At 45.9% G+C, this 27,132-nt stretch overlaps 1 protein-coding gene across 1 annotated transcript in view; it reads right to left on the bottom strand.

Moving 5' to 3' along the window:
- Positions 1 to 27,132, bottom strand: part of NPHP1 (nephrocystin 1) — a 699,686-nt gene that overhangs the window by 329,507 nt on the left and 343,047 nt on the right. The window contains exon 12 of the mRNA XM_086926892.1: positions 8,643 to 8,717. Within this exon, the coding sequence (XP_086783018.1) occupies positions 8,643 to 8,717 (75 nt within the window). The remainder of the gene's footprint in view (positions 1 to 8,642; positions 8,718 to 27,132) is intronic.

The raw sequence follows: 27,132 nt of genomic DNA, 5'->3' as shown, positions 1-27,132 counted from the left end.
CATCACATTCCATATATAATAGGTATAGGATGATTAAACTGTGGCTATTCTCCGAACTGCATACACTTTCATTTGCAACACACATACATAAACAGATTGAACATCTACAACTATGGAAAGTAGCATTGCCCATGTACTCAGAAAATACCCAGCTCTACCAAGGCTTCCCTGGCAATGACCAAGCATCTGGCAGAATCTGGACGCCCTCGGAGCACCTTTCTTACCTTTTCCTAGATCTCAAACAAGCCAAAATTGAATACAAAATCATATTACTAAAGAAAGTGAAGAGGCTAGTACTCTCAGTATCATTCCTGAAAAAAGCGTCCATCCTAAAAGGTTGTACAGCCTGTTCCCAGCGTTCAGGCTGATTTTTCCAGAACTAAACTTTGAATCACCAAACACCCCACTCTCAACAACACTCGACCAATGCAACACCCTCTACAGAGTCGTAAACACACTAGTGAATAAGACCGACAGACAGCCTAAAACATATTCCTAAAAGGATTCAGAAAAGGGGGTGGTGATGAACAGAGTGTCTGAATTAAGCAGACCACTCTTACCCAGTCCAAAGATCAGGGCTTGATCCATCACCGTTATTTATCTCACTGCACCATCCCAGCTCAGAACCTGGCTATATGCAAATCAGTCTGTCCCTGGCCCAGTGCATCATGGGAACAGGGCAGACTAAACTACCAAGCCAATTCTTCACCAGAAAGGAGACAAGCTACCGGGGACCGGTTTCTGGCATTTCAGCCGTCTTCGGTCCGGCTTGCTTGAATCCTGATGGTGCAGTGAGAAAGGGACTCATGTCTGAGTATACCCTGCCACACCTATAGTGGCCAAAAACGATTCAGAAAAGAGGGTGGTGATGAACAGAGTGTCTGAATTAAGCAGACCACTCTTACCCAGTCCAAAGATCAGGGCTTGATCCATCACCGTTATTTATCTCACTGCATCATCCCAGCTCAGAACCTGGCTATATGCAAATACCACCCCCTTTTCTGAATCATTTTTGTCCACCATAAGCGTGGAAGGGTATACTCAGATGTGAGTCCCTAGCTCATTGCACCATCAGGATACAAGCAAGCCGGGCCGAAGACGGCTGAAATGCCAGAAACCGGTCCCCGGTAGCTTGTTTCCTTCCCAGTATAAGAATTGGTTTGGTAGTTTGGTCTGCCCTGTTCCCATGATGCACTGGGCCAGAGTCAGACTAATTTGCATATAGCCAAGTTCTGAACTGGGATGGTGCAGTGAGCTAAAAAACGGTGATGGATAAAGCCCTGATCTTTGGACTGGGTAAGAGTGGTCTGCTTAATTCAGACACTCTGTTCATCACCACCCCCTTTTCTGAATCATAAAACATATTCCTGGCATAGCTGATCAGGCACATGGAAATTCCAGTACTTACACACCTCTAATGGCTACTACCGAAATAACAGGTCAATTGAAAGTTCATCACTGTAAAAAAAAAAAAACTTGCAGGGAATCTCACCGGTGGGCTTTTTAGATGCGATCATAGTCTAGAAATGAGCTCTGGCAGAGCTAATGCATTGACTAAATAGAAAGAGGCATAAGGGTAAATCTTGAGTATCACCGTTTCGTTGTTACTAGCTTTGCTGCGCCGCAAGGCGATTCCCAGATACGTGCGTGAGATATTTATGTAGAACAAAAATCAAAAATTGACAATGTAGTTACAAAAAATTTGTAAAGGTCAAAACAAAAATAAAGAGAAAACCGTAATCATACAAAAAATGTCATAAGGTACGGGGCTGCTGGAGGAAATATTATGGTCTTGGATATAATGGATAATACGAGTTAGACTTGCCCGAAGGAAATATAACGGATGCCACTATACAAAATGCACCGAGGGGGAATGTGGATTTGAACACAGGGGAAGCAAATTTTGCACTGCGAAGGGGGGGGTGGGCGGTTGGGCGGATGGGGGAAACCCTACTGCAATGCCCTAAACGTCCTTAACTAAACTGTATGGCACTTTGAAAGTATTACGGACATAAGGATCTCCTTTCAGATGGTTCTGTGTGATACTGAGCAACTATAGTTGAGTTTTTGTTACTGTTTAAAGTGGAACAAAACAAGAAGAATATTTCAATGAACAATATTAATGTATTTCTGCAAATTGCCCTAGAATTTGTTTTAAAGATCACAAGCTTTCCTTTTTGGAAAGTGATACTCCAGCATTTTAACACTAGCTAAACTCCTCTAACTCACCTATTGACCCTGCCCAACACGTATCCCCCTTTCGCTACTAATGATCACATCTAATTTATATTATTTGAATCTACAACAAGTAACGGAAATCAATGCATATAATACAAGATTAATCCCAATGACCAAGCATAACCAATAACACAGAACTGTCCACGTATTTTCTGCTGCAACCTACCCTGTGGTTCCCGGCTAAAGCGAGAAGCGGGAGGATCCGAAATCGCTGCGATCCAAGGCTCCCAGAGGCAAGTGTTACCGCTACCAGTCCTTCCCCGCCGCCGCAGCCTTTCAACCAGAGCGTGGCCGCTGTGGGGGGGGACCGAGGGGAGCTGGGAACTACTTCACCCAAGCTCCCTTGCGGCCCTGCTGAGGGAGAAGACGCGCCAGGAGGCGCTTTAAATAGCACGTCACCCCCGGCGGAGTGGGGGATTTAAACTGTCCACGTATTTTCTGCTGCAACCTACCCTGTGGTTCCCGGCTGAAGCGAGAAGCGGGAGGATCCGAAATCGCCGCGATCCAAGGATCCCAGAGGCAAGTGTCACCGCTACCGGTCCTTCCCCCCCCCGCCGCAGCCTTTCAACCAGAGCACGGACGCTGTGGGGGGGGGGGGGACCGAGGGGAGCTGGGAACTACATCACCCAAGCTCCCTTGCGGCCCTGCTGAGGGAGAAGACGCGCCAGGAGGCGCTTTAAATAGTACGTCACCCCCCGCATCGCGGGAGCGCCGGGCGAAGCCCGGGCAATGGGCGGGCCCTCTACGGCCCTCAGAGGCCAGAGGAGGCTGGGCTGGGTCACCCCCCTAACTTTCTCTATTCAATAAGATAAACTCTTTAACGGGTGAGAGAACATTGCTAATCTGATATCCATTTTTCGTTAGAGCATGAGGAAGACCATTAAAACTACTAGGATGCCTACCCTACGCTCTAACACCAGGCAGAAGGCAGATACACCCCAGCCCTTACCAACGCTGACAGCGATTGATAAGATGCTAAAACAAACTATAGGGGCAGTAGCCACAGCAATAGTGAACACTGAAAGGAGGCTCTCATTACCACTGACCATAACCATTCAAGAGTCAGGAGAGGACCTCTCAGTAATAGTAACGGATGTCCCAGATACAAGCTTATGTCTTACCTCCTCTTATGCGGAACTTCCCTGCACACAGGCACTCGCGGAGACCCCCAGAGGATCTGACAACACCCAGATACCGGCGAATCATAACTTAGTGGCTCCAATAGCTAACACCACACCTGGGATACCTTGTTGGGTGGCAAACATGGTAACCGATATAAAGGCAGACCTAGAAGAATCCATCACTTCCCATATTAAACCCCTGATATCAAAGATTGATAGACTAATATCTACAATAAATAATAGGGGGGTAGGAACATCTAGGCCCGTGTTACAAGAGGGATTACCAGTCCAGGCTGGGCAGGTAAGGGGAATCCCTAATAACACTCACAAGGACAAGGCAGTACCAGTCGTCAATTCTTCCACAAACAAACCTAAGAAAGGCATTCAAACTACTACCCCAAAAAACAATAAAGCTTCCACATCCCTGATCCCTATTACCACCACCAAGCCCCAAGTACACGCAAACCAGGGAAAGGGAAATCCCCCAGTTTCAAGTAGCGCAATGGGCCCTAACATGAAGGTGAGCAATACCACAAACAAAACTCCTCTACCCACAGATAGACCTGAAAAAACAAAAACGGTTCGCTTCCACACAATCAATCTTCCCCCGGAAGCTTTGCCCTTTGTCGTAGTACTGACAGGAGTCCCCCCCCCCCTTAAGGAGGGGAAAAGAGAAACACACTTTGAACTAAAAAACAAATGTGTACAGTGGCTAAGGGCGAATAGGCCTTTACCTCCAAATATCTCTGGTGAGATACTCGCTGTCAGAAGAGGGGAGTGGATAGGGAAAGGTATAAAAACTCTAGCAGGGGACATCATAACGATTAACTTTAGCGACACCGCTGCACTGAAGTATATATGTAGCGCCCCGCTGAGTGGAGCAAATACACAAATTTACCCGCTGCATCTATCATACTTTTACCCACTTAAGCCCCAAAGATATATGCAGATAAATAGGGCCCCGTGACTCGAGACTTTCACTTTGACTCCCATCACAGAGTGCAACAATGGCAATTACCATGGCAGGGTACACCCATCTATGACCCTAGTATCTCACAGTAAGCCCATTGGAACAGGTTTTGCGTATTGGACGAGGTGGACTGACTCGAACATGCAGAAATTAGCATAACACAGATGGATATGAGACCATTAGGAGAATGGCTTTTAGGGATAGGCAACATCACTCCCACCACCCCAAAAGAAAGCGGTAGTGGGAGGGTCAGTAGAGGGAACATCCTTGAACAACAGGGGGAGATAAACTACAAAGAACCTAAGGCGTCAGCTAAATTAGCTATGACGAATGCAGATTATTCAGTAAAAGAATTGGAAGGACCGAGAACGCTGGTGAATCCGGATAGCATCAGAATTGTTTCGTGGAACGTTGCAGGTCTGGCTGCCAAATATGATTGCCAGGAATGGCGACAATACATAAACAAGTTTCAAATCATTTGTTTGCAAGAGACTTGGGCGGTTGACCCTAACCAGTACAGCATGGAGGGGTACAAATGCTTCTCTGTTCCCGCTGTAAGATCGTCATCAGGGAGAGCGATTGGAGGACTACTAATATATGTAGACCTCCGTATACAAGGTGTTTGGTCAAATTTTAACTGGGACTCACAAAATATGCAGGCGATAGGCCACCGCGCTAAAGGGACTAATATTTTAGTGTTAAACTGGTACAATGCGGTGGGATTAAACGGCAGAGGAAATGTAACAAAAGAATTAGACACCAGATTAGAAGCATTAACATCACCAAATAAGTTAACAAGTATCCCTAGTATAATACTCACGGGAGATTTTCACTGTCACCTCTGTGAGAACCTGAGGCCACTGAACAAGGATTGGTCCCGGTGCGCTGTGTTAAATGGACCACACTTTGCTCATACCCCTGAGGGCTGGGAAATGGATAAGGTAACCAAAAGACACAATCTGGTCCACACTATGGACCTGATAGAGTTAGACAGCAATGGAGACCCGAACCCAACATTTAAGGGCAGAGGCTGCCACTCATATATAGACTTTGTTATGGTCTCGCCCAATACTCAAAAACAGGATTGGTAGTATGGCAATAGAAACTAGTATATTCAGTGACCACAACCCCCTGGTCATTGAATTAAAAGGTCTAAATTGCAAGAAACCTGCACGCAGAACAAACACAATAGAAAAGGCGGTGGACCAGGGGAGGAGGCTTAAGTGGGCCAAGACAGATGAGGACAAATTTTATAGAAATGTAATAACTGCAGGGCAAAACGCAATAAATATATGCCTTGATTTAAGCATCGAGGGAGGGATGGTGGTTAGTGAATTTGAGGAAATAGCACACCTCGTAGATTGTTTATTAAAAACCTCCAAAGGAAGCAATACAGCACCTGTCTCGCGCTGGTTTGACCAAGATTGTATTAAGCACATAATGACCTCAAACATAGCCTGAAGCAGCGCCCTAGAGACAATGCCAAAATAGCCCACTGTAGATCAAAATACAAAAAGGCTTTGAAATCTCGCAAACTAAGTCTACAAACACAAGCCTGGGAGGACCTAAGAGAGGCAGCTGAAAGAGGAGACATGTCGGGTTTCTGGAAAGTGATAAATACACAGTGCTTCCATGAACCCGACAAGCCCCAATTACTAAACGCCATCTTACCAGAACAATGGTACAATCACTTTCAAAGTCTCTATAACTACACAGGGAAATCCACTCACGATGAAGAACAGAGGCCAAAATTGACCACACGATTAGATTTTTCTATGGCAGAAGTGGAATCGGCTATTTTAGGGTTGACTAAAAACAAAGCCCCAGGCCACGATGGTATACCCCCTGACCTCTATCTGAGCAACATAGAGTTGTGGGCGCCCATTCTTATGAGGGTCTTGAACGAGGCAGCTGTGGCAGGGCTGCCACGCTCCTTGTCATCGGCAACTATTGTTCCAATTTACAAAAAAGGGAATCGGGATGACCCACAATGCTACCACCCTATATCTCAAATTGACGTGACGGCCAAGGTACTGGGTCGTGTTATTTTAAACCGTCTACAAGAATGGGCTGAGGATAAACAAATTCTCTCAGACATACAATATGGGTTCAGGGAGGGTAGATCTACGACCGACCAGTGTCTGAATTTATATCTTTTGACCGCCAAGTATACCATCGCTAGCAAGGGGGCCATTTACATGGGGTTTATGGACCTTTCTGCGGCCTTCGATCGTGTAAATAGAGAAAAACTATGGGCTTTGATGATAAATATAGGAGTGGAACAGAAATTAGTGGACATCCTCAAGGCCCTATACTGGAACACTTCAGCAACGGTCCGATATAATCAAGAGGGCAGCAAGACGGATCAATTTTTATGCACGAGTGGAGTGCGGCAGGGCTGTATTTTAGCGCCTTTTTTATTTTCGTTATACATTAATATTCTGGACAAAGAACTATCTAAACTGAGTGTGGATTCCCCCCAAATAGGACATCGTGCAGTGCCCGTGCTGCTTTACGCGGACGACGCGGTGCTGCTAGCAAGAACACCATTGGGGCTCCAGAAGCTGATTGACGGATTCGTTAACTTTATGGCTACACTCGACCTATCAGCTAACCTGGAAAAATCCTACGTTATGATAGCGGGAGATAGAGCAAATAGGAAATTCGTATACAAGATAGGCTCCCACAAACTAGGCCAGGTCAAGTCTTTCTTCTATTTAGGTGTGTTATTTGATGAACACCTACATTTCCAACCCCTCAAGGAAAAGCATGCAGCGAAACTGGTGGCCTCATCGGGGGCCATAATGGGTTATGGGAGAAGACTTGGCAGATGGTCACCAGAACAAGTGCTAAACTTGTATAGGTCAATCTGCTGCGCTAAAGTAACCTACGGTTCAGAAGTATGGGGTTTTTCAAATAAACATATGCACCAGATTCAGTTGGAGGAAAACAAGTTTTTCAAAAGAATCTTGAAAGTGCCACAGAGTACTCCAGCCTATATAATACACGAAGAGTTGGGAGAGCCCTACATTGAGGACCGAATTAAGATCAGACCGCTTTTATCCTGGATTAAAATCTGGACTAACCCAGAGGCAGGCCTTACTAGGCAAATCATTAAAGACTGCCTGAAACGTGACAGAGGGGGCCAAATTCCCTGGATAAGCAACGTAAAGGACTCCTTGGATGCAATTGGCTGTAAAAAATGTTTTACAGCACCGGATCCTTAAGCACTAAGAACAAGTTAATGGTCAAAAAACTCTTCAAGGATAAGACAGTTACTAATAGGGCTGTTGTTGAAAAGCGTAAATCTACAGTCTTGACCTATTGTTCACTGAAACAGACCCAGGGAATGGAACCATACCTCACTGTGCAGTATAATGCACAGGATAGATTCTACATGACTCGTTTCAGACTTAATATGTTACACCATCTACTCTCTGTCCCCTCTGGTTTCACTTCATCATTAGAGTTGAAGGGTACCTGCGGCTGTGACGATAGGTCTCCGCAGGATACCCTTCACTTTGTTTTGTTATGCCGTTTTTATTCTGTCCCTAGACGTACGTTTTTAGTGGGGATCCTGAAGGAAGCTAAATTTAGACGAGCGAAAGCAGCATTAATGTTTTTACAAGAAGCCCCGGATGCTCACACACTGTTCTGCACAGTAAGCTTTATCAAGGTGGCATTAAGGTTAAGGAACACTAGAGAAGCAAGAGACTGTATTGCCCTGTAATCAGAGTCCTACTTTTTAGAACCCTTTTTAAATGATTGTAATACTTTGTAGCCTTTTTTAAATCATTTTTAAACGTGCCTCTGTTTTAAATATTTTTAAAAATGTATTTGCTTAAGTACTTTTATGGTGTCTTTTTAAGTGCCGAATAAAGACTTTAATTGAAATTGAATTGAATAACACAGAACTAACCACTAACTTTTGGGTTGTGAAGCAGCGTGGTGCAACAGCATAAAGCACTTTATCACTTCGTCTGGGGTAGTAAGCGCTAAATAAACACAATTACAATTAAATCCAGGCCTATTAGCTTTACCAACGTTTGTTCTAATGTGTGTTCACAATTACACAGAGAACAGTAACGCTTGGAAAAGCAAGTCAGAATAATCTTGCCCACTTTTGCTTGAACCCTCTAGTTGCACAAGACAGATTTGAATGAATGCCTTACGGTCATAGGTGGGTTAGCAAAGTTGAAAGACATTTGAGTTTTGGTTATGGATGACCATTACTACGCAGAAAGCACACAATTTCAGAAAAAAACAAGCCAAACAGTCATATTAAACATCAATTTTCTATGTTTTGTGCATACCCGTGGCGAAAACGTCCATGTTTTTGCATTTTTCGGTTGCCATGTTGCTCGGACAGTATGGATGTTACTCAGCACCTACAATGAAATACAAAACCAGTTAATATAGTATTATATTTCCAGTTCTCAGTAACATTGAAATGTGATCTATTTGGTTCAACATTACAAACCATTATATCACTAATAAATACATTAGTCCTGTCCTTTGTGCATAAGGCTCACTCACAATTCATTGACTTCACACTTCACCGATAAATATGGACGTCTCAGATATATCCAGATTTGAATGAGAAAATGCACCTTGTATCCTAACACTTGCAGTTTTCAAGTATAACTATTAAAATGTACCTAGAGGGCGGTGGTTACTTCAGTACCGGTGTGTTTATCAACCTATCTGTGAGAGAAAGCACGATTCAGAATGTTGATGTTAAGTGTTGTTCATCCGACAAACCATGTTCTTAGAAAAATAGATAATGCTTCATTGGCTCTACTAATGATGTACTTTAAAAAAATGTATCTGCATCTCCCGTGATAGCCCATCACATTTACAGTGAGAGTCTATGTATGGATTGGTTGTTACTCCATTGTGCACTTGATGTGAGAGGCAAGATCCCAAATCTAATGGTAAGAAATAGTCGCTTCGCAGATGGAAGGGTCATTACGTTCAGATATGCTTCTCTTTCTCCCAGGCATCCTAAACTACTGGCGAGGGCTTGCATGTATAACATGAATCATCGTATAAACTAGTATGTCGATTTCTGTATGCTCATGTGTCTGCCATTGTGGGACATCATCTGCTATTCAAATGGGGTCAGCTTGCTTTTTCTCTGCTGTGGCTGCTAAAATTCAAATGATGCAAAGCTCATGCCCAAAAAGGCAAAAGAAGCCACAAGCTCCAATTTGTTTTGAACTGGTAAGAGGGTGCCCACAGAAGACAAACTGGAATGTGGAGATGAGAAATATCAGATGCTACCTAAGCTGAAATGTTGCCTTAGGGCGCTTACACTTTGGGGACAGAGATCACCCCTGGTCCATTGGGAAACACAACAAAGCAATTTATTTTCAAAATCCACATACCCGCAGAAAATCGTCAGTGGGTAACAGGCAGTATGGCTACAGTTGGCCATGGTATAAGAGCAGCTCCTATTTTCTCTTGCTTGGATTTTAGGCAAAACAAAAATTTTTATTTGGCTTCCGATGGAGAGAAAAAGGTCATTTGGTTAGGCTGAGATGTATGTTTATGCCCATGAATTCCCTGGAATTAGGCAAACCCAAATGCCTCATTCTTCTCCAGTCTAGCTTGTGCTTCAACTTGCCTCTAATCCATCTGGTGCCTTCCTTCTCTCACATCACCTTTTAGGCTTATTCGCTCCACTCTTTAAAAAAAATGTTTTTAAAGTTTATATAGGTTTTATATAGTGCTATCTACACCCGCAGGTATCAGATCGCTTTACATCAAAATGAGCCTGAAAAATAAGAAAATAGGTAAACATAAAATACGAGACATAAAGGTTTGTTCCGAGCATAAATGGAGACAAAGATAATTGTCAGGCAATGAGGAAGGTTATAGTATGTCGACAATTAGAGCACCAAGCCAGAACCCTCCTCTCCTGAAAAGAAAATCTATCCTGAGGAGACCTACAAAGTTTAGGACCCGTCTCGAAATATCCCTTACAAATACTTTATTTAATGCACATCTAAAGAAAGGTATAGATATAGCTTTGCCTCCGACAGTTCAAAAAGGTGCACACTCCTTGCTATGAACTGACATCCAAACTCAAGATATCGGTGTCAGATCTATAGTTCTTTAATTTCGCCAAAGTTAAGCAAGGACACCACAAAGTCTTGAACACTGGCTTCACACAATTCAATAGAAATTACTGCTTTCTATTGACCTTTTTACCAACAAGGTATCGGAGACTAGCTTGTCTTAAGAACCAGATAAAGTCAGTTAGTGAGTGCAACATGTCCTACATGTCCTGCAGAACATGTACACAGACTTGACAGCAGAATGGTACAAATGTGTCAAACTGTGTATCCACCTGAAAACTATATGGATGGCTTCTAGAGCGCCTCCACCAAGTCTCTTTGGGTCTCCTTTTTTACCTAGGTATCCCAGATACTTGATGGCTTTCAGTGAATTGGATAAGGCAGAGTCAGCGGGTCGTCACACTTTAGAATTCCAACATGTTTTCCACAACACTGTACTGCATTGTTTCCGCTAGAGGGTCCAATGAGAGTTCATAAAGTACTTCTGGAGCTACAAAAGTGACGAAGTGGTGGCTGTCGCAAAGATGCACAACGCAGCAGGTTCAGAGGAGTCGTATTCCTCCAGAATACAATATGTCAGAATCTACTAGAGGAGGCCAAATTATTTTCCCACATATCTCACATCATTAGCCGTAGGACTTCCATCAGCAAAGTTCACCAATGACCCACTGGTCTTATAATCAATTCAGGGGTACAGTCTTGAATCCACGATTTCAAGATGAGACATCTTTCTTTTAGGTCTGTTCTTTTCAAATGAGATGAGGTCATGAAGCTGGACCTATGAGATCCGCTTACCTGCTGCATTTGGAAATGGGCATTTTGGGAGGTAATTTGCCTCTCCTTTGGCATTTCCTTTATGATACATACCACTGTAAAGAAACCCACAAGTAGTTATCCAGTGGAAAATGAGATGCATCAGGCTTGTGATGTAGATGTATGGCATGCCCAGATGAAGTCACCTGGTCTCAGAAGTGGTTGCTTTCAACGTACTAATGGAAGCATTTGAATTAAATATAATACATTCCAACTCAACTGGCAAACTCCACACATGTAGGTTTGCATGAATTTGAAAAATTCAAACAAATTGGCTTAGCAAAACCTTCCCAAATAGTGTCTAAAGCATACAAAGAAGAAATTGCGGAGATGAACTGCCTTTTAAATGTTCTATATAATAAATGTGACCCGGGTACTTGGCCTGCTCGGGAGTTTCCGTTAGACGAGCTTTCCTGGCCCCTTCCCTTTCAGCTTCTCTACAACCTCAAGAGGAAGACAAAAAAATGTATGCTATGGGGGCACACTATACCACAAAAGTGTTTAAAACTGATTCAACCAATTGAGGTGACATAACACGCTTGGCCTGATGTTGGAGTCTTCCCAATGTAGTCAACCATTAGTCATCAATAAAGGTATGTAAACAAATATCACTGCACATGATGTTAAGTTTTTGTGGAGTACCCATAATCATGTCCACATGTAGCTGTATGGTGTCATGGCCATGGATGGAAAAATGAACGAATGCAAGGACAGGTATCAACGTTGTAGGGGGATTGTGGATAAATAGAGGCATCAGAGTCTGACTCAATGGACAACTAGACAGTTGTAACGATTAATTGGAGGGTGCAAAGTTGGATATATGCATGAATAAAATACCTGCATTGATGGATAGAGAAATGCATGGACGTCGGGGAAGGGGGGTTGGATAGATCAACATCTGGAACGGAGGTAGTAGCTGAGCAAATGTTTACAAGTTAAAGCATGGAGAGATATTTGAAGTTGATCTGTGAACAGGTTAAAGGATGAATGCTTTGAAATGAGGGTGTGAAGGGCAATTGTCAAAACAAGTATGTGGGTGCATGTCTAAATCTGAATGGGCATATGAATGGAAAAAAGGATGAATGGAAGGATAAGTGCCTAGAACTGAATGTATGGATATAAAAGATTGTGGGCATGGAAGGAACAGACAATGGGTGTGATTGGAATGGAAGAATATGTGGGAATTAATAGGAGAAAAAAGGAGTGCAAGGCTACGATTGGACAGAATAATATATGGGCTGGGTGCATGGATAAATTAATGAATCTATGAGCGAGCATGGAGAGCTGAAGAGATACAAATGTGAAAGGGTGGACAGATAGATGTTTCTGTAGACTAGTGTGAGGTTGCAGTGCGGGCTTGCTGGATATATTTATTTATTTATTATTTATTTAGAAGTTTTCTATAGCGCTAACAAGACCCGAAGGTATCAGAGCGCTTCACAGTAGAGGGCATGAAAAAGAGAACAACATGAGACAAACCCAATAAAAGCAATCGGCGAGAGACAATTTGGAAAGCAGAAAAGTTCGGACAGCAGGGCTTCTTGGTGCTGGATTCAACATTACCGCATGGATTCTGAGACGTTTGCAGCTCCAAGTTATCCACAACCAAGGGAGAGGATAAGGCACAAGGATTTAAGTTGGCTCTTGAATTCTGCATAGGACGGTAGAGTTCTGATGTGCGGGGGGATGGCGTTCCATATTTTGGGGGCATTTCCTGAGAAAGAGCAGTCCGCAGTTCTCTTCCTTCTGGTTTTTGGTAGGATGAGCAGCAGGGAGTTAGAGCTTCTCAAATTTCTGGCTTGGCCTGCTTTTTTGAGCTTGTTAGCCAGGTATTCCGGTTTGCCGGTGTGGAGGGCCTTGTGGGTTAGGCAGGCCGTTCTGAAGGTACTTCGCATTTCCGCAGGGAGCCATTCGAGTTCTTTGAGTGCCGGGGAGATGTGGTCGTATTTTTTGCAGCCTGTGATCATTCTTGCTGCCGCGTGAAGTGTTGTTTTTAGTGGTGCCAGGTGCGATTTGGGGATGCCTGTTAGGATTGAGTTCCCATAGTCCAGTCTTGATAGAACTAGAGATTGCGTGGCTAGTTTGAGGTCCTTGTTGGGAATGTAAGGTTTAATTTTGTTCAAAAGTCTGAGGTTGAAGAATGCGCTTTTCGCCGAGTTCTTAATGTGGTTTGTCAGGGTTAGTTTAGGGTCTAGGGTGAAGCCCAGGGATTTAACGGAGTCGGCTAGCGTGAGGTTACCTTTGAGAGCATCGATCGACTTTAGCTACTCAGTGATTTGAGGGTTATCTTCTTTATTTGAGATGAGGAGTGTTTCTGTCTATCGGGGTTGAGTTTCAGGTGATTCTTTGTCAGCCAGTCTTGAACTTCATTTAGGACATGGTTGAGTCTGTGGATGTCTTTGAGAGAGGAGGTTTCCAGGTAAATCTGCGTGTCATCCGCGTAGAGGTGGAAGTGGATGTTGGCGTTCCTGAGTAACTTGGCGAGTGGTTCCATGTAGATGTTAAAGAGCTGGGGGGAGAGCACTGATCCTTGAGGGACACCCTTGTTGACTTGCTGGGTATCGGAGGTGAAGTTCTTGATTTTTATTAGTTGCGAACGGTTATGTAAAAAGGAGGAAAACCACTTGAGAACTACCTCGCCAAGGCCGGCTCTTTCTTGAAGAGTCATGATGAGGAGCTTGTGGTCCACCGTGTCGAACGCTGCTGAGAGATCAAGGAGTATGAGGAGGCAGCACTTGTCAGCGTCAAGAGATCCATGGATGCCGTCTATGATGTTCAGCATCGCGGTTTCAGTGCTGCGGCCTTGTCTGAAGCCAGATTGGAGGGGGTCCAGGAGATTGATGTTGTCCAGATGTTGCGTCAGTTGCAGGAGTACACAGCGTTCAAGTGTTTTCGAGAGTAAAGGGAGGTTGGATATCGGCCTGAAATTGTTCAAGTCAGTTGAGTCAAGACCGGGTTTTTTCAGAAGAGGAGTGACTTGCCCCATTTTTAGACAATCGGGGACCACACCGCTTTGTAAGGAGCTGTTTATGATTCTTCCCCAGATGGGCGCTAAGGTAAGCTTCATTTTTTTTTATTAAAGATGGGGGAATGGGGTCTGAAATGTGTGCTGAAGGTTTGGAGGTCGAAATCAGCGCGATTATCTCAGTTTCCTGGACGGGGCGAAAGCTTAGCCAGGGGGAGGGAAAGGAGTCGGATGGGAGTGCCACTGGGGTGGCCGAGTAGTTCTTCTGGAGGTGTGGGTTGTTGATGTCTAGAGATAGTTCGATTTTTAGGACTTTATTGTTGAAGAAGTTGGCAAAGTTGTCACAGAGTTCTTTGGAAGCCTGTAGGGTTGAGGGCAGGGGCTTTGTTGTTTGTTGTCTGATTATGTTGTAGAGTTCTTTGGGTCTGTTTTTGGATTTGACCAATGCCTCGCGGAAGAAGCTGGATTTCTTGTTTTTGATATGGTTGTTGTACTTCCTACGGGCTGATTTTAGTTGAAGGCGGAGAATGGCGGTTGGGTTGTTCCTCCACTTTCTTTCTTTGGTTCTCAGGTTTCTTCTTTCTGCGTTGAGGTCCGCAGTGAACCAGGTTCTGGATGGAGTGGCTCGGCTTCTTTTGAGCTTTAGAGTAGCTAGATTGTCAAGTATGGCGACTACCCCCGAGTTATAGTGGTCGACGAGGTCGTTGGTCGAGAGGTGCATTGTGTTATTTGGAAGAAGTGCGCTTAGTTGACCTTCCAAGATGTCTTGGGGTACTTGGGAGAGGTTTCTCGACCATTTAGGGGGGTCTTGCGGAGGTTTGAGCGAGATGATGGGGTGATTGATGTGGAATAAGATCATGTGGTGATCTGACCAGTCAACTGGTAGTATGTGGTTGACCGTGATAGAATTCTTATGGGCAATGATGGCATCCAGTGTGGCTCCTTTGTAATGAGTCTCCTCAGTACAGTGTTGGGTGAGGTTGTTCTCATCAAGGAGGCTAGATAGCGATTTGATTAGAGGGTTATGGGTCTCATTCCATCGGATGTTCAGATTAACAAGAATTAAGTTTTTGGAGTCGCCAAGTGTGTCTTGTGCAATCAGGTTTGATAGTTGTTCCCCCAACTTGTTATTTCTGCCCGGGGGTGATAGAGTAGGTGGCACAGTAGAGAGTCGTTGTCTTTTGTCTTGATGGCGGTGGATAGGCATTCAAAGGAGTCGTACTCGAAGGAGGAGGTTTCTGTGATGCTCCAGCTGTCCTTGTGGATGATAGCGACCCCACCTCCTCGTTGTTTAATCCTATCTTTGGAGATGAGGGAGAAGCCGGGTGGAACCAGCATGTCTAGGCAGGGAGGGGATGTCTTATTAAGCCAAGTCTCCGTGAGGAACGCAACGTCAATGTCATGTGTGAGGATGGCTTCGGCTAAGTCTGTTGCGTGTAGTGAGGCCGATCTGCAGTTGATTAGGAGGCAGTTGGTGAATTTCTCCTGATTGATGGTGGTTCCATCTTTAGTCTCTCTAGGTATAGCGGTGAGGACTGGTACTCTCTGTGTTTTGACGATGGGTAGGTCTTTCCGGTGACCTGTGATGACTTGGATTTTGGATTTGGGTGACTCCGTAGTGGAGGAGTCGTAGGTGGCGGCTAGTAAGGCTGCTTCCCTGTCTGACATAGGAGCTTCTGATCTAAGCGGCCTGGCGGTCGGGTGATTTGAGCCCACTGGAGTGGGAGAAGAAATAGAGGACGTTTTGACGTGGGGGGTGGTCCGGGGGGAGAGTTTGTAGGGGTTACAGACTATACCAAGGTTAGAGATGATTTCTGATAGACCATGGGTGATAGTGTTGATCTGGTTTTCCAGGGCTGCGAGCCGTTTTGATATGGCCTCAAGGAAGGGGATGTGGGCATCCGCAGTGGGTCCGAGAGTGCTAGGGTTCGAGAGGGTGGGTTGGGAGATAGGGGTCAGGGTGAAGGACGGGGGAGTGTTAGGGTGGGTTGGGAGATAGGGGTCAGGGTGAAGGACGGGGGGGTGTTCAGGGGAGGGTCAGGCGGGGGTTTAGACAAGGGGGAGGAAGGGAGGAGGACAGGAGGGGGTTTGGACAGGGGTGGATTGAGAGATGTAGGGAGACTCGAGGGGAAGGGGCTCGTTGTCTGAAGGCAGCCTGTTGGCGTGGGAGTGATTGCTGTAGGAGGCTGACGGAGCCAGGTGTTAAGGGAGGTGAGGTAGTTGAGGAAGGGGTAGAGGAGGGGGATTGAGTGTCCTGTGGGTGTTGGGTGGCTGTGCATGGAGGGTGAGGTATTGCCGGGGGAGGGGGGGGCCTGTCGGGCTGGCTAGGGGTTGCGGAAGGGAGTATCGAGGTCTTCTCTGTTAGTTGTGGTCGTGGTCGGAGGCGGCGTAGGGGCGAGGATAGGGAGGGTGGGAGGGGCTGACCTGAGTGCGGGAAATATGGAGTCGAAAGCTTCCAGGTTCTCATTGTTAGCTTGGATGAGGACCGTGCCATTGGTAAAGATGGTCACGGTTATATAGCCTCTGCCAGCTGATCTGAAAGGAAGAGTCGCGGTTAGTTTGCAGCTGTGGAGAGTGGAAGTTGTTTTGGCGATAAACATCCGCGATCTAATCGTGGAGACTCAGTATTCCGGTCTTTCAGTGTGGAATATTAGGTCCATCTTCGTCGGTCCATTGGAGGCCGAGTGGTAGATGTCCGTGATTAGGGTTTCTTTGTGATTGCGAATGAGTTTCTGCTTGAAGGTGCCTCGCAACTTAGTAGAGAGGAGTGGGGGGAAAATGATGGTGAAGGAGTTCCGGCTGTGAGGTTTAAGGTGGGCAAGTGGGGCTGGTGGAGATGGGGGGGGCTGGTCCCGGGCCATCGTGGGTGTGGTGGAGGGGGAGCCTGATTAGGTAGGGGTGTGGCGCTAGGGTGTCCCGGAGGGCAGGCGACGGATCGAAGGTGCGGTTCAGTAGGACACGTGGTTAGAAGTCATGTGGGGCATTACAGGCCCTCCTGGTCCGCTATTCTGCGCAACGGCGTGCAGGTGATGGTCGGGGGCAGGGCAGTTAGACCCAGGACCTCTGCCTAGGTGGAAGGCACTTTTTCCCTTCCTTTACTGCTCTCTTCATTCACCTTTTTTTTTTTTTTAATCCTTGTTGTAGTCCTACTTTTGTTTTTCTGAAGTGTCCCGGTTACAAGTTCACAAGAACTGGTCACACTGGAGATAGGGCAAGGGCCCCTGTAGCTCCCTATGAATGATGAGGCAGGACATCCCAGTTGCCCCTCTGTTTGGCGCCCCCAGTATCTACCAGTATCTCTCTGTGTGGGGAGAGGTGGTTCCGGTGGAGGCTCTGGTCAGGCGACGTCCTCTTTGGCCGCCATTTTAAAGTCAGGCACGGGGCCGGCGGTGGCTGGAAACATGGGGCTCTGATGAAAAGGCATTATTTAGTGGGGTAGTCGGGTCTGAAGCTTGGTGGTGCCCAAAAGAATGTCAATACTCACAGTGTCGAAGAGAAGTGGCTACTGAGTAGGCTCCGGTCAGGCGACGTCCTCTTTGGCCGCCATTTTTAAGCCAGGCGGGGGGACGGCAGCGTTGGGAGTCCTGGTGCTCCGGTTGGGGAGTTTAATCACTGCCAGTGGTGGTCGGGGCTGTAGCTAAGCGCCCTCGTCCCTTTCACAACCTCGGATGATGGAAGCCGTGGCTCTGGGGGAAGGCTCCGGTCAGGGGGGTCTTCAGGAGCCGCCATTTTGAAGACAGGCGTGGAAGGCAGCGTCGGCGGAGAATCCCTGGGCTCCGGTGCAGGAGCTATGGTCTTCCAGGCTGGTCGGGACTGTGATGCTCAGGTTTCGCCGTGCTGGCATTGCTGAAGGATCCGGTCGCGGTCGGCTGCTCTGCGGGTGAGTGTCCTGGGGTCGCTGGAGGGCAGAGGAGCGCCGATCACCGTGAGAGTGATAAGGCGGCAGAACTCTGCCTTCCTGTAGCGGGATAGGCTGCACTTTTCCGCCGCAGATTCCGGTCGCGTTCCTGGTGCTAGGCAGCGCTGGGGGGGGGGCTCTGATTAGGTGATATTTTTAATGAGCCAGGAGCTCGGTTTCGGAGCTCTCTGCCTCGGCCGCCATCTTCATGCCACCTCTAATTGGGAGTCTAGGGGTCACCGTATGGCATCTGCTGAGGCTCTAAGGGAGGATAGACACACCAGTGAGACTCGGGGTCACCGTATATGCATAAATGAACGAATGCATGCACCGATAGTTGGTGAAGGCTTACAAAGGAGGTGGTTACTAAGCACATGGACAGGTGTAGGGCTAAAAGTTAAAAGAGAAATGCAGAGAAGTCCGTGGGTGGGTAGATTAAAAGATAAATGCCTAGAACTGAGGGGTGTGTGGAGAGATGTTCAGAAAGGCTTTACTGGATGGATGTCTAGCAGTAAGTAAATGGGCATATGGCAGGAGGAAGTCTAGAAGAGAGATCCATGGAAGGATTATTGCCTAGAGATGGATGGATGGATGAATGGATGGGTGAATGAAACAATGCATGTGGTCGGATGAAAAGTACATGCACAGATATGATTGGAAGGATCATTAATGGTTATAAGGTGGATGGATAACTGAATAAATGAAAAAATTTTGGTGGAGGGATAGTTGATGAATGGGCTTTGGTTGTGGGACAGTAACTGCACGACTTCACTTAACTGTATGACTGCAGGTCCCACTTTTTTTTTAAACTTCTCGTTGCTGTCTTAGTTGCACAGACACATCACCTCCTCGCCATATTTGTCCTGCTATGATATCGCAAAATGAATACTTTGTGAATTAGGCCTCATTAGTAGTTGTTACATTGTGTACGAAATGCAGCATTTTGCAGTTTGTTTTGGTGATTAAAGTGGGATGATTTGCAGGGTGTATGACTTTAAAGAGTGTATTTGCATGCTGTATGTAAAGTGAAACTGCAAAACACTCACAGACTGCAAACGTACAGGCACTTGTGCACACCAAAGGATAGTTGCACTAGAATGAGGGTGACTGTATAGATTAATCATGGAAAAATCGTGCCTACAAAATATCAATGTTAAATATATATGAAATAGATTGCCATAACGTTTTTTAACTGAGTGGTATTATGCATATGTCATTATTTTTACTATGGTGAAATGTAATTGTAACTATAGTTAAATAATAGAGTAATCTATATTTTTTTATTTGGATGTCTGAGTTTATTGGGGGTTTAGGTGGGTAGTTGTTTTTTTAGTTATTTATTGTTATTGATTAATTTGTTATTTTTATTTTTGGTTACAAGTTAATACATTTTTAAATTCATTTAATTTCGGATTGTGGGGTTTAGTCAGTGTTTGGAGAGGTAGTGTTTTTTCCTCTATTGAGTAATAGTAATCGATTTATTTGTTTACATGCTAAATACTTTTTACAATTATTTAATTAACTGTCATTTTGGGTTGTGGGATTGGGTGGGAAGTAACATTTATGCATTATATACATGATTATTAATTAATGTATTAATTATGCTAATTTGTTAATTTTTAAATGGTTTTATCTATATGTGTAATTATTTTTAATTTATAAAAATGTTTGCATATATGTTTTTCTGAAATATATTTAATGTTTTTATGGGCTGTGTTGTATATTGGGGTTTGAGTGGGTATTGCTGTTTTTAAGGTGCATATTTAATGATTTCTACTTGGTTAATATTTTATATTTTAATGTTTGATATGTTTTACATCAGTGTTTCCCAACTGTGGGTCGCAAATGGATGTTTAGTGAGTTGTGAAAGTCCAAACAATAAATAAAGATGCCTTTAAAGTTTATGTGTATCGTGTCACATTTGCTGCGCTTCAAAGACAGAGGGGTCAAAGGCCATGCTATGTCTTCTGACAAAGAACTACTTATTTTGTTAACATGGGGATTGGTGTTTACAAACTCCTCTCCCTCTGCAGTCAGAGAAATAAAAGTTATGTAAATTATGTTACAATCTTGCCGGGGTCCCGAGACTATGAAAGGAAAGGGTATCCTTTTTAGTGACACACCAAAACATATGTCAAAACACTTGCAAATGAACTGTGCACATTCAGCAGTTAGGAAAGCAAAAATGAAGCAACAATTTTTGCAATTCTTGAGTGTGATGGAAACAAAGATGTTAACAGGATCAAAATAAAGCAAGACATTTTACTTGGTGATGCATAAATGATAAATACTCACAGAAATCCGATATTCACACATTATCATTTGTGTGCAATATAGTTTTATCAGTAAAACTGTATGTCTGTGGAAATTTAGCACCCATTTCAAGGGAAAATATGCTATCTTTAAATGACAGCGCACTACTTAAACGATGCCTTAGTTACATTAAAAAACCAGCATTGGCATAGCCGATAGGTCTCGCATTTGGGACCTTAGCCATGCAACAGTTGGTGTTGTTGCACCAAGGATATTCTGCTGCATAACTAAATACTTATAGGGTCCAAAAAGCGAGACCTATTGGCTATGTAAATGCTTGTTTGTTTTTTGTTGCTGTTTTGTTTAAGTTGCCAGATCTACAATAGCTGGACATGGTTTTTGTTAACAGTTCTTCGCATCAAATGAACTTGTTTTCATTGCTCTGAGTGTTGTTTCCATTCTGGTTGTAGGAAGCAGTCATTCCTGGGGGTGCGGGGGCTGCCTAGCTGTACGAATGTGCCGAACTTTGCAAATGAGAAAAAGCCTGGTGCAGGCGCAATTTACAAGTGTGGATTGAGTGAGCCCCAGGCAGCATGACTCACTCACGCAGGAGTTCATGCACTGCACCTGCATACTCAGCATGGTTTAAGGAAACTCAACCCACTCCCTCCCAGGCATCGAACACATACTTACCAAGAAACTCTGAGAAGAGCCTGCCTGCTGCACTGACGGCTGGTGGTGTGTGTGCCTGGAGAAAGCGGGCACTGACGGCTGGTGGTGTGTTTGCCAGGTGAAAGTGTGCACCGACGGCTGGTAGTGTGTGACGGCTGGTAGTGTGTGCCTGGTGAAAGTGTGCACTGACAGCTGGTGGTGTGTGTGCCTGGTGGAAGCATGCACTGACGGCTGGTGGTCTGTGTGCCTGGTGGAAGCGTGCACTGACGGCTGGTGGTGTAAGTGCCTGGTGGACGCGTGCACTGACGGCTGGTGGTGTGTGTGTGCCTGGTGGAAGCATGCACTGGCGGCAGGTGGGGTGTGTGCCTGGTGGAAGCAAGCAGTGACGGCTGGTGGTGTGTGTGCCTGGGTGGAAGCATGCACTGACGGCTGGCTAGTGGTGTGTGTGCCTGGTGGAAGCGTGCACTGACGGCTGGTGGTGTGTGTGTGTGCCTGGTGGAAGCGTGCACTGGCGGCTGGTGGTGTGTGTGTGCCTGGTGGAAGCGTGCACTGACGACTGGTGGTGTCTGTGCCTGGTGGAAGCGTGCACTGACAGCTGGTGGTGTGTGTGCCTGGTGGAAGCGTGCACTGACGGCTGGTGGTGTGTGTGCGCGGAGGAAGCGTGCACTGATGGCTGGTGGTGTGTGTGCCTGGTGGAAGCGTGCACTGACGGCTGGTGGTGTGTGTGCCTGGTGGAAGCGTGCACTGACGGCTGGTGGTGTGTGTGTGTGCCTGGTGGAAGCATGCACTGACGGCTGGTGGTGTGTGTGCCTGGTGGAAGCGTGCACTGACGGCTGGTGGTGTGTGTGCCTGGTGGAAGCGTGCACTGATGGCTGGTGGTGTGTGTGCCTGGTGGAAGCATGCACTGACGGCTGGTGGTGTGTGTGCCTGGTGGAAGCGTGCACTGATGGCTGGTGGTGTGTGTGTGTGCCTGGTGGAAGCGTGCACTGGCGGCTGGTGGTGTGTGTGTGCCTGGTGGAAGCGTGCACTGACGACTGGTGGTGTCTGTGCCTGTGGAAGCGTGCACTGACAGCTGGTGGTGTGTGTGCCTGGTGGAGGCATGCACTGACGCCTAGTGGTGTCTGTGCCTGGTGGAAGCGTGCACTGACAGCTGGTGGTGTGTGTGCCTGGTGGAAGCTTGCACTGACGGCTGGTGGTGTGTGTGCCTGGTGGAAGCGTGCACTGACGGCTGGTGGCGTGTGTGCCTGGTGGAGGCATGTACTGTCGCCTGGTGGCGTGTGTGTCTGGTGAAAGCGTGCACTGATGACTGATGGTGTGTGTGTCTGGTGGAAGCAGGAGCATTCACAGTAATAGAAGACACAAATTAAACTGACGAAGAGGAGAGGGAGAGGGGGAGAGGGAGAGGGGGAGAAGGGAGGGGGGAGTGCGAGCAGAGGAGCATGATTCACAGCTAGAAGACACAAATGAAGCTGACCAGGAGGGAGGGGGAAAAGGGAGGGAGGTAGTGCAATGAGAGGAGCCTGATTACAGCAATAAAAACACAGAAGGCAGCTGTGCACGAGCTCGTGAACGTAAGCTGTAGGCCAGCAAAAGCCTCTAGAGGCACTTTTAAAAGCCACTTACTAAATGTCTCGAAGAGACAGCGCATGCGCTGTCTCAGGCCAGACCTAATGACCCGCCGCTGTCCATTAAAGCTAGGTGGGTCGCAGATGTTTGCCATTCTGAAAAGTGGGTTGTGGTTCTAAAAAGGGAGGGAAGCATTGTTTTACATTTTTTTTTTTATAATTATTTTTGGCACAAGGTATAATATTGGGGTAGTGAGTGTTTTTATTTAAAATAAAGAAATTATAATTATAACATTTTTATATCACTACATATTTCATTACTTTTCTTTTATCTTTGTGTGTCATAGTAGGCTGGTTGAGGGATACTGTGTTTTTTTAATGATAATTTAGTTATTAAAACAATATATTTGTTCAACTCTGGTATATCTGTATTTTTAAGATTTATTTTAAGCTTTTTAATGGTTACATATTTATTATTTTATAAAGATGTATTTACATATAAGGAATATTGTTTAATGTTTACCTGTTTTACTTGCATGTATTTTATTCAATCATCCAAATGCTTGCACTTTGCTCAACATTTGTTAGACTGCATTTGGGATATTAAATTTGCTCCATCTCCCCCAAATAAAACGTAAGCAATTTTTACAGTGTTTGTTGCAATAAAATCAAAATTGCAAATCTGCCCTACTACTCCTGCCCCATGATTGCTCTTTCCCGATTGACCGTTGCACTGGATTTAAAACAGTAAATCTGCCCTTACCTCTGGCCCAATGCATGCACTTTCTCCCATGTTTGGTAGATTGGAGTTACAATAGTAAATATAAGGCCCCCTATGCACTATGCATGCATTTCCCCAAATATCTGAAGACATTTAATTAGAAGAGTGTATTTGAGTTGTTTCTCATTTTTTGTTAAATAACTGTGGTTATAATAGATTTTTAAACCCTGGAATCTTTTAAAAGATATCAACAAAAGGAGGGAGTTGGAAGGGCAATATTTTACGGGGTCCAGTGTATCAGCCCTTGAACCATAACTATAACCGAAAAGAGATACACTGTTCCCCAGAAAAGACAAAAGAACGGCGTAACCAAGCGGAAAAGAAGAAAAGGGGGTTGGAGGAATCCCCCTTTCGGAACTAAAACCCTCACACACACAGCAAGCTAGGTGTCATGCTTCATCATATGGGTTTTGCTCCTCGTCAGACAGGTGCTGCAATGTCCGACGGGCACCCATAAACGGGCTCTTTATCGGAGATCTTTTGTTCCTGCCAGTTGGTGCATGTGGGTATGAGGGCTTCAGGGAAAGTGTAGACGTGAAGTGGTGAAGAGTTAAAAAAGGTTAGTGAATCCACGACAATCTTTATTGGTGTGGTACACCACCTTAATAAAAACAGTGAGGTGACAGTACACGCTGGTGCAAAGATCCAGTAGTGTTTATCTTACCTAAAGGTCGACATGGACATGTTTCATGCTTTGAGAGCAATTCGTCAGGACCTACAATCTAAAATAAAATGTGTTCTACACGAACGAGAAGGGGAACTACCACCTTCCTCTGGAAGTGGGACTGCAGGCCAGATGGTCCTGCTCAGTCTAAGTGGGACCTAAGAAAGGGCGAAATAAGGGGAAACAATTAACCCACAATACGCTCTTGTGGTAGTAATAGGTCACCACAGCTCGGTTACAGTGTCTATGGCCAGTGGGAGGGGGGGGGGGGCGTGAGGTTACCCAACCAATGCCATAAGATTCAAAAGAGATTGAGTATAATAAAAACAATGGGAGGCTTAAGCAGAGGCAAAGGTGTGCAACTAAGGATAACCGTGTCTCAGTTATGCACGGTATAGTGACTCAGCTGGGAAGCCTTTACAAATAAATACATAGATAAAATGTGTCATCCCATGTTCGGACGTCTCACCCAACTAAGACCGACAATGGCGTCTACGGTCTTCTCTGTCAAGCGTGGTACCAGTGGTTGGTACCCTAGAGAGAAAGGTGAGACATCGTCAGGAAAACGGTGATGGGGATCCGCAATATAGTCAACAGACCCACAAATCAGGGATACACTGTGGGATCCAAAAAACGGCTCTACCATTCTCACAAGCCGCTAGCCTCGAGGTTATTAGAGGATTGCTCGTCAGCCATGTGCTCCAGGAGGACGCCCACAATCAAGGGGGCCCCCCGCACCACATACCCCCACCGACCCGGAGGGGTCAATGAAGGGGAGGCGCCAGGCCACCAAAGATCGCGCAATCCCCCCAGCGCAACACAGAAAACAATTGCTCCCTGGACCATGCGGTATCAAGGAGATCGAGAAACCTGCATCAAGGAGGCAACAACAGCGGCACCAAGGATATTGGGAGACTGTGGTTGAATTAGTTTGTCGTGTGGGAACGGCCCTAGTGGAGCCTCTTACCTGTCCGTAGTACAGAACACACCGTTACACCTACCCAAACGTCAGGGTCTGAGAGAAGCCGGGGCACCAAGGCATATTGGAACGAAACTTTTAAGCTCATAGTGCCAGTAATATCATGTGAACCCGCATCACATGGGGGGCGGTGCCAACGGGGGTCACATCTACGTGTGGGCGTGGTCCACGCTAGCGTCGCTCCTAGTAAAGGCCTATGGTTAACCCCCATCACTATGGCAGCCATGTTGGGGTGGGTATCCATTTGATGAATTGGAACTCGCCGAATTGCGTTATGTCACAGCTCACTTCGTGAAGGTGGGTAGACGTGTACTAAGGGTAACGCACAGCCGTACCCATGTATGTTGAGTGCATGGTAACGCTGTGTGGCGCTGGCCCAAACGAGAGTGTTGGGACCGCGACTGATAGTGCATGTAGGTAAATAATGGGGTGGCAAGTGCGTGCGAGGTGTACATCCCATCTATTGAAAGGTGACCCCCAGCACTGTGTCGCAGAAACTCCATCGTTATTCCTGATGAAAGTGCGTTACATAATAGGCGTAGGGCAGAGTGGCTCACAAAGGACAGCTGGGATGTCTAAGTCCTAGTCAGACTCCCCCAAGGAATGGAGTCATTCAGGCCATTAGAATCAGTACCCAAACAGTGCACCCACCTCTGTACTATCCTGAACAGTGCCTGTTGGGTAATCTGTTGATGTGCTTCCAGAACTGTCCACCTCAGGCTGTCTGCTGGGTGATACATTTCCATATAATGACTGTATAGTCTAGTGTGTGTTTTGTGGCATCAGATGTTGCTCCTATGCTCAATGATGCACAACTTTATCTGTCTCATGGTCATGCCTATATACCTCTTCCCACAGGTGCAGGTGAGGAGGTGTTACAGTTTGTGTGACGCCTCTGTTTCCATGTGAAGGTCTCAGTTAGTTTCAGCTCTTTGCTAGGGCTAGTCTGATTTCAGACGGCGCACCCGCCACAAGGAAAGTGACCCATCACTGGGGGCAGATTCCAGAGGGTTCTCTGAGTGACTGCTTCCTTATACCGAGGCCTGGCGTGTATTAGTTGGTCTTTGAGATTAGCCGTGCGCTTAAATGCGAACCTAGGTCGGGGAAGGGAGAGGTAACCAGAATTGATGATATCCCAATGTTTGATTATGGTTTTCTTGATATGTGACGAGTTCCTAGTAAAGGATGTCACACAGGTGATAATCTCATACTGTTCCTTAGTTCTTGTCTCTAGGAGAGTCTCTCTGGGATTGTTCATCGCCCTTTTGTAAGAATTGTTTATCTGCCTATGTGGGTAGCCCCTATCACGGAGCTTGTGTTGAAGTACTTTGACTTCTGTCTTGAAATCAGTCATGGAAGAACAGTTTCTCCGTATACGGAGAAACTGCCCAAAGGGCAAGTTGTCCCTAAGGGATTGTGGGTGGTGGCTGTTGTAAAGAAGGAGACTGTTTCTGTCTGTCTCTTTTCTGTGTAAGTTCGTGCTCAGCCCACTATCAGAGAGCCAGATCCTAAGGTCTAGGTCATGGAAATGAATCACCCAGCAGATAGCCTGAGGTGGACAGTTCTGGAAGCACATCAACAGATTACATAACAGGCACTGTTCAGGATAGAACAGAGGTGGGTGCACCGTTTGGGTACTGATTCTAATGGCCTGAATGACTCCATTCTTCGGGGGAGTCTGAATAGGACTTAGACATCCCAGCTGTCCTTTGTGAACCACTCTGCCCTACACCTACTATGTAACGCACTTTCATCAGGAATAACGATGGAGTTTCTGCGACACAGTGCTGGGGGTCACCTTTCAATAGATGGGATGTACACCTCGCACGCACTTGCCACCCTATTATTTACCTACCTGCACTACCAGTCGCGGTCCCAACACTCTCTCGTTTGGGCCAGCGCCACACAGCGCTACCATGCACTCAAATACATGGGTACGGCTGTGCGTTACCCTTAGTACACGACTACCCACCTTCACACAGTGAGCTGTGACATAACGCAACTCGGCGAGTTCCAATTCACCAAATGGATACACACTCCAACATGGCTGCCATGGTGATGCGGGTGATGAGGGAATCACATTGAAAACTACTACCATTACTGGAACCCCTCTCAAACTGTAACGTTAACAGG

The sequence above is a fragment of the Lissotriton vulgaris genome, chromosome 6 (assembly GCF_964263255.1).
Source record: "Lissotriton vulgaris chromosome 6, aLisVul1.2, whole genome shotgun sequence".
NCBI lineage: Eukaryota > Metazoa > Chordata > Amphibia > Caudata > Salamandridae > Lissotriton > Lissotriton vulgaris.
This window is presented reverse-complemented; position numbering and strand designations above follow the sequence as displayed.